Source organism: Amblyomma maculatum, chromosome 10 (genome assembly GCF_055883805.1).
Source record: "Amblyomma maculatum isolate TAMU_Amacu chromosome 10, ASM5588380v1, whole genome shotgun sequence".
NCBI lineage: Eukaryota > Metazoa > Arthropoda > Arachnida > Ixodida > Ixodidae > Amblyomma > Amblyomma maculatum.
Window position 1 is genome coordinate 26111295 of NC_139353.1, and position 8441 is coordinate 26119735.

The following is an 8441-nucleotide window of genomic DNA, read 5'->3' on the forward strand; positions in this document are numbered from 1 at the left end:
ACAGAGCGCAGTGATAGGGAGACGGGAAGAAAGGAGCCAAGCCCAGAACAATGCAGCCTTGCGTACGTAAATAGTGTTTTCCTCTCTGGGTGCCGTCGTTTTCCTCCAGTCAGCAGAACCCTTTTTCGGGAGCCGTCTTGCGACAGTATCGCTGAATCTTGTCGTAATTCTTGTATCTCAGGCTTTGCCTTTCTTCTTGTTACATGGTTGTTTATTCCGAAATGAAGATTTGGGCTGCAGCGCAGAGTTCGCTTGTACGTCAGACAGCATCACGCGTGTACACAGGTGCCAGACGTTATCAGATGCCGAAGGAAGGCTGGCAACTCCTCACGGGCTCTTGTCTTCAGTGTGAGTTTTCGGTCCCCACAGACGACGGGACGCTTTGCGAGTTTCCTTTGCACAGCAGGTCACGCGCAAGCACGTACATAACCAAGAAAAACAGAGACGCTGCCAACGCAGGCACTCCCTCGCCTCGTCTCGGAATGAACAGTGCATGTTTATAGTGTAGAATTTCCAAGGCACGGGTCGATATATCAATCGAGGACGGTTTGCTTCGAGGGCGAGAATCCCCAGTTTCCTGCGAGATGTCTGCTAAGTGGAGGCATTGTTCGCTAAGGCATACGTGATGAACGCAGGATCACCGCACTATATAATGCCCTTGCATGAACTAAGGGTAGCGTGTCTGATTTTGGGTTCCAATGGTCATTGTGGGTTCGATTCCCTCATCGAGGAAGCTGTTCAAGTTGGCAGCTTCTGCCAATTGGTCCTTTGTATATACTCTCGTGATGTCACACACCCCGCAGTCCAATCTGTGCTCACACATGTCGGCTGGTAAATGCCATATGAGTGGGCGGCAGGCAGGCAGGGGGCTTTCTTTGGTACACATTGATGGCTGTGGTGGGGCCTTGATGAAAACATTTTGAGAAACCTTATTTTATAAACTATATTTCAAAGTAATTAATCTAAGCTGCACAGAAGCGTCGCGGCGCTCGCCTAAATTCGTCTTTCAAGGTGCTTTCGCACTTCATTTGCGGAGTATTTCAGTGAAAAACAAAAGCACCTTTGAAATCCGAGCATAAAACACTGCATGCTAACGAGCAACAGAGCCCGAACGGTCCCACTTACCGGTAGGAATAGTCGCTGCGTGGCGCACGGCCTAAACATGGCCCACCACGTGTGCATGTCCTCCTTGGGAAACCACACCGGCCGCACTTCGACAGTGACTCGCCGCTTGATTGTTTCAGGCCACGAGGCGTACTTGAAGCCACCGGAAAAAGGAAGAAAAAACGAAAACATAAACTGAATAGATGAGAAAGAAACACTTTGAGCAATACATTGGAGCTTGAGGTAATATATAATCAAGGAAGAAAGATAAACCTGAAGCAGCAAAAGAGTATAGTGCAATACTTCCAGAAAAAAAAAAAAAAAAAACAGCAGCTTTTTGTGGGCAGCGGAGCAATCGCAGGGGTTAGAGACTTTCAAGCAGAGACTGCAGATGCGGCCTAGGAGATTACAATAACTAGTAGAATAAGGAGAGGGGGCGCGCCTTTGGCGACCCTATGAGATGTTTTATAGCTGTCTGCAAGTTCATATTAATTTATAACAAGCCTGATTGGGCTTAACACATGAAAAACATATAAGACAGGTGCAATAAAAGGCGCGTAGCATACAAGATCCAAAAGTGAATGAATCACAGGTGTTTTCTCTACATTATATAATACATTGTGTGGGGATTCGACATTCCCCTTGCACGCATGATGGCGCGAACACCTTGCTGCTCTCTCTCGAGGAGAGCTTTAATCCTACACCTCTTGGCCTCCTCCGCTTGGAGTTACTGCGGAGAGAGCGGGGATGAGAAAGCGTAGCGCGCTTGGCTGCCCTAATTCTCTCTCCCCGCTTACATCGAAGGACAGCCTCAGTATCATGTGGGAGACGACGTCGCGACCTCGTAGCGTGCAGATGCTACAATGACAGAGCTCCCAAGAAACAGCTTGGCAAGCTGATGTGCCTCGGTGTGTCGTTCTTCCCTGCCACGGCTATGAGCCGAGTTAGCTGCGTGCCGTTTGGCTCTGAGAACAAAGCGCGAGCACCGTTACAACCCCTACAATTGATTTCCACCGCGGCTCGTAGACTTTCCTGACATGCCTCTATAAGGAACGCACCATCTATGCCGAAGGCGACCAGGCTGCGTGTTTTGTTTCCAGCTTGTATTCTAAAGACAACGTGGATTCCAACAGGATCACAAATTGTTAAGAAGTGAGAACAGGAGCTTGTTTTTATTCTGCACAGGTTTACAGCTTCAGGTGTGGTACGAAGTCTCTACTATCCAACAGAGAAGCGGAACACGCAGTCTGGTTACTTTTTGCAAAGACATTGAACACAACAGGTGTATGTTACGGCTGGTAATTTATACTTCTGAGGATGGTATGTTAGTGAAAGAAAAATAAGCTGGAGACTCCACGTGAGTTGGAAGGAAAAATTGTGCAGTAGGTTTGACCTCAATTTTTTCTAAGCAGAAGTAATTGACAGTGCCGAAGCGGTCTAGTGCGCGCTGACATGCTCTGCTGTTTTCACCAACTTCGCAGTGTTATTTATTTCTTATTCCTCCGTCGCCGAAGTATTACGAAAAAGTGTAATGTAAATGTAAATGTAAATGTAGAGCACCAGTAATTTACAGCGTCTAAGTGGTGTAGTCCAGGTCCCGCTCACGTGCTCTGCTGTTCTGGCCAACTTTGGATTTTCAGTTATTTTTAATCCTTACGTCGCCGAAGCACTACAGACGCAATCAGTTTTATAATAATAGCAAAATGTCATTGCGTTTGGAATTCTATTGGAGTGTGACCACTTAGCCTACTGCATTTGTATCGGTAATTGAAAGGTACTAAACTTTGCTGTTATTTTCGTGAACCATAGAAAACGCACGCGTTTGGTTCGGGAACATATTTACAGATATGTAGTCGTCCCTACTGCTCGTCATCCGGAATGCACCTCAAGCTTACGTTACTGACAGTGCACACGGTTGTATTTAAAAAGTATATAAAAGAATTGAGCTAATCATAATGTCGAGGACAGCGAACGACTTTCACGGATGCGAAGCGTGCAAGCTAGAATTAAGCGCCTAATAAACGATGTGGTCCAATTCAAGACAAAGAAACTGTTATATCTTTGTTGAATTATTGGCCAAATGAAATTGGAGCTTTTACACGATACACAAGCGCTACTCCTATTCCCAGCGGCGACTGCCGAAAGCAGCTTCGCGATGGTGATCTCGGAGGCCATTGTTAGCCTGTCGTTGAAGCAGAGCCAGGGCTTCGTCGGCTGTTGCTATCTGCTGTAGTCGTATTGCTATTTCACGCTGTTTTCCCATTGGAAAGTGGCTGCAATGAAGCTCGAGTTTAATCTTGATCATCATATATTAAACGTAGTTAAGGAGGACCACCTGAAAATACCCAGTGTCACTTCACCCGAGGTAACTGTAATCATTGTATTAGATCATTCCGAATGCGTTGTGACACGTTTAAATGCTCGAACTTTCATAGGGCAGTAGAAATGTGGAATGCGTTACCAAGTGAAATTGTCAACATTGTTAATCCTGATGTCTTCTTCGAAAAAGTTGATCTTTCTGTCGCGAATGTAAATGATGTTATTTGATTGTCGGCGATTTCCAGTTCCACTGTGTTCCTTTTTGTTTGTACTCTTGCTATGTTTGAGTGATTTGACCTACTCCTGTATGAGCCTGAAGAAAGCTTATAGTTTCAATAAAGAAAGTTCCTAATTGTGCCTGCATTATTCGCACATATTTGTTGACGTGCCCTCGCAAACTACCCAGTTACGTGACAGACCCCCACAAAGGTATGCCTAAACAACAAAACCGCTGCAGTAAAGCCGTACGGACGTGCTTGGGTGGCCTGAAAGCAGTGTACGTGTCGTAGGCCTCGTCTAAGGGTTCTCCAAGGTTCGGATTGTATCTCATAGTCCCATCTCAAAGAGAAGCCCAAGTCGGCAGCGGCTGTCATTCATGATCTCGGAACATGACACAGTGCCAACCAATCAGTACTTGGTCATGCCAACCGTCACCTCCCGCCATCCAGAGCCATAGCCGTGATTTGTTGCCAACAAGGCCGACAGAGCTGGATGTCATGCGCAACGGGCTATTTAACGTCATCTCATATATAGTGACATAACAAAAATGAAAAGGAAGTGAGAAAAGCGCAAAGTGAACGCGAACGAAGGCAGCAAGAATAAAACATGCAAGCTCATTCTGATGGTAAGAATTTGAAAATAAGTCTACCCATGTTAAAGAGTAGGAAGGGTTAAGGCCAAGTTCCGAATTACAAGTTTTATATCGAAAGAAAAGGGTTGACAATCAACAAGTGGTTGTTACAGCGTAAGAGGTTGAGATTTACATAAAAGAGCCTTGTTCACTTTGGATTTACTTTACCACAGTCGATAATATTTTGACCGATCTGGTTTTAATTTTGCGTCGGATACCTTCAGTTGTCATCTTAGTGCGACCGTTTTAAGGCCCTGCTCTCCACGTAATCCTGCTTTGGCAGTGTCAGCGAAAAAACCTTAGCTGCTGGTAATTAGAGTGTCATAACCGGACACAGTTTGATCGGTGGAGAGCGTCACGTCAGAAGATCACATGACAAACTGGTTGGCAGGAGGTGTCAACAAGGGTTGCTCTTTTGAGATGAGAGAGTGAGGTGGGAATTGAAACCGGAATCTTTGTATCCCGAAGCACACAGGCTACATCTAAGCCAATCAGGTGTATTCGATCGGTTTAGTTAAAACGGGGATTTATATCTAACTATAATTGTATTTTACACATTGTGGTATTATACAACTGTAGGTTAATGAGTAGATGTGAAATAATAGCGGCACACACGAAGATACTAGTGATTAAACCAGTGTAAATGTGCATATAGGTGAAATAGAATACGCGAGGGGAGACTGCAGATGGGCTCTCACGTAGTATCCTTGACGGCGGCGGGTAAATTTCCCCCATATCATAGTTTTTTACATCTGTCTTGTGGTAACTTTACCACCTCTCGGCCATAAATATTCGTAAACCCAAATAAAAAGGCTTACCTCTTTCTCCATCTTTCGCAGGTTGTGATCATCCGCGAAGACGATCAGGTGCATCGGTGTAGAAGAATAAGCCACCGCCGACTTAATTGCAACCAAGCCGATGGAAAAGTGATCTTCGCATACCACAAACACCAGTGTCATTTTTTGGCTGTCGAAAGCAAAACGTCATCATTCGCGGACACATAAAAAAAAGCAAAGGCTTATTCATTCTTGAAGACCAAGGATGAACACAACCAGTTAAATACTCCACTACAAGGCGGCTTCTTTAGAATGCATATTAAGAGTCGTAGCCGCCTAAGGTTGCGGAATTCTGCATAGCTTGAATGTACTACTATTCATTTTTCAGATAGTCTATTTTGTATTTTTTTTATCTAACATCAGCGCGTATTCTTCTTTTTAGCTTGAAGCTAACCTGGAGAGATTGAATAAATGCTCACGTGGATGCACACTCTGATGTCGTGATGTTAGCACGCCCAAGCGCTTCGCAGTGGAATATGCCCGACCATAAATAAATAAACAGACCGCCTGTCGAAGCCATGGATTTCCGAGAAGCGAGGACACCAGGCTTTGATTTCTACATTTCTACTTTCTTCAATGGAAGCTGCGCGCAAGTTTTTAGAGCAGTAGCGCTACCCTTCTAGGTAGCGCTACAGCTTTTTAGCTTGAAGCTAACCTGGAGAGATTGAATAAATGCTCACGTGGATGCACACTCTGATGTCGTGATGTTAGCACGCCCAAGCGCTTCGCAGTGGAATATGCCCGACCATAAATAAATAAACAGACCGCCTGTCGAAGCCATGGATTTCCGAGAAGCGAGGACACCAGGCTTTGATTTCTACATTTCTACTTTCTTCAATGGAAGCTGCGCGCAAGTTTTTAGAGCAGTAGCGCTACCCTTCTAGGTAGCGCTACAGCTTTTTAGCTTGAAGCTATAACCTGGAGAGATTGAATAAATGCTCACGTGGATGCACACTCTGATGTCGTGATGTTAGCACGCCCAAGCGCTTCGCAGTGGAATATGCCCGACCATAAATAAATAAACAGACCGCCTGTCGAAGCCATGGATTTCCGAGAAGCGAGGACACCAGGCTTTGATTTCTACATTTCTACTTTCTTCAATGGAAGCTGCGCGCAAGTTTTTAGAGCAGTAGCGCTACCCTTCTAGGTAGCGCTACAGCTTTTTAGCTTGAAGCTAACCTGGAGAGATTGAATAAATGCTCACGTGGATGCACACTCTGATGTCGTGATGTTAGCACGCCCAAGCGCTTCGCAGTGGAATATGCCCGGCCATAAATAAATAAACAGACCGCCTGTCGAAGCCATGGATTTCCGAGAAGCGAGGACACCAGGCTTTGATTTCTACATTTCTACTTTCTTCAATGGAAGCTGCGCGCAAGTTTTTAGAGCTGTAGCGCTACCCTTCTAGGTACAAACCCTGCCGGAGACCGCTTGTTTCCGTCGTGGTCCGGCCGTAGAAGAAGACGACAGCCTTAGCACGCCTGCCAAGCGCGCGCAGATTGTTCTTCGTGGCTGCAGGACTGAATGCCGGCGATATGCTGTCCCGTTCTCGCCTGGCTCAACGGGCCCTACCGAATATATTTCCGGAGTTTCGACAACGAGTGTGTCTGTGAATAATCTCCATATGTCCTTAAACTTGAGCGAAGGTCAAACTGGAAGTTGGCCTGCTTCGGGACATCTCGCACAGTGTACTATGATGTGGCAAGCGGGCACATGGACAGATAACTGATTAGACCATGACTAGTGATCTCTGACCTTTGACCTTGAAAGGTTATTGATTCTAAATAACGGCCGAGGTCACGTGATAGGTGTTCGATGAAGGCATTGCACCAGTGGCATTAGCAAAACCAAGCCCAACAGAGCTGTAGAGCGTCAGACTCGGTTTAATCTTGTTTAACCAGAAGGAGCCCGAATTCCATGACCCAGGCGGCAGCGGCACAATCCGGCGGCTGCCAGAACAACTGATCCGCTATGCAGATGGAAAGCGCGGGAGAGATAGCACCACGTTTCAGTTATCCAAGATGAGCTCCCTTTGATGCGTTTTACGTAATGACGGCTGCAGTGCCAAGAAGCACTTCTCACAGCTTTCGCAACATGCCTAGGCCCGTCAGGACGCTACTGGATCAGCCTATACTATGATCGGTGCAAATTAACTGCATCAGAGGAAAAGTTCCGTTCCGTCGGGGCAGATTCATAATGGGTAAAAATTACCAGCCCTGAATTGATGAGACACAAAAGGATAGTGCTTGTGTTTTTTCTGTTGTTGTTTGGTTTGTGTCTCGTAGCGGCATTTCTCACTATTTTGAGTCTGCCCCGACAGAAGAGCGTTTGCTTTCTTTATTACTCTACATCTTTGCCTGTCGCGCGGTGCCTGCAAAGCCATGTCGCAAGAACTGTCCAAACCTTCCGAACATCTACGCTGCTAAATAAAAAAAAAGGCGCAGAATGCTCCGAATACACTGAAGCGAGAAACGTGTTCCTCCTTATTTTTAGTTTCTTATTCCATTTAGTCTCTTTTCCAAACTACGTGGCCACGAAAATAGAATTAGAAGCGGGAAAGGGAGCAGTAAAGAGCTGTAAATTGATTCACTATTTTATAACACACACATTGGCAATATTTTAAGGCACCGGTAAGAATTGCGATAACACACAAAAGTGCGAAGATACTGTTGTCTTTAACAACACTGCAAACTCATTCTCTTCACCTCCGCCGTGTCTCCGCCTTTGCTGCAGCATCACCTTCCTATCAGGGGACGTGCCTAGGCACATCGTACAAACTTCGCGGTCACCTGCGGCCGGTGTATTCAAGCCAGCTTGCTGTAATTGAATTCTTTTTCCCACTGGCTTGAAGACGTGGTGAGTTAACAATTGTTGTATTTTGAGTCCCCATGCAACCACACCAAAATAATACAGAGGTTACCGCTGTAATGGAAGTTCCTCGACGCGCTGCCTATCCCCTGCCACTGCTCGTGCGAAGCTCTCGTTACTCCTTTAACGCAAATCAAAAAATGATGTACAGTATGATAAAAGTATCTAATTTTTCAGAAGGTGGGATGCAGCCACTACTGGATCTCGGGACTCCTTGACTTGTAGAAAAGGCTCTTTACAAAGCCTAGAAGAGCACTTGTAGGGATATAGATGGGCTGTTCTCGGTGTTCATTTGAGATATTGAGCTAAAAATGTTTGGGTAGGTTGTTCGACAAGCATGTTAATTGCGCTGTCACAACCGCCGTCATAAAGCATAAAAAAATGCCTAGGAAAACTAATACACAGCCCACACGCATGCAGGGCTGCCAGTGCAATGCTAACCTTGGCGTTGGCCGAACCAGTGT

The 8441-nt window shown here is 45.8% G+C and overlaps 1 protein-coding gene across 1 annotated transcript in view; it reads right to left on the reverse strand.

Moving 5' to 3' along the window:
• Nucleotides 1-8441, reverse strand: part of LOC146175942 (glucoside xylosyltransferase 1-like) — a 31513-nt gene extending 23072 nt beyond the window's left edge. The window contains exons 1-3 of the mRNA XM_084580882.1: nt 8419-8441; nt 5092-5239; nt 1126-1257 (exon numbers count right to left, since the gene is read on the reverse strand). Of these exons, the coding sequence (XP_084437008.1) occupies nt 1126-1257; nt 5092-5232 (273 nt within the window). The 5' untranslated portion in view covers nt 5233-5239; nt 8419-8441. The remainder of the gene's footprint in view (nt 1-1125; nt 1258-5091; nt 5240-8418) is intronic.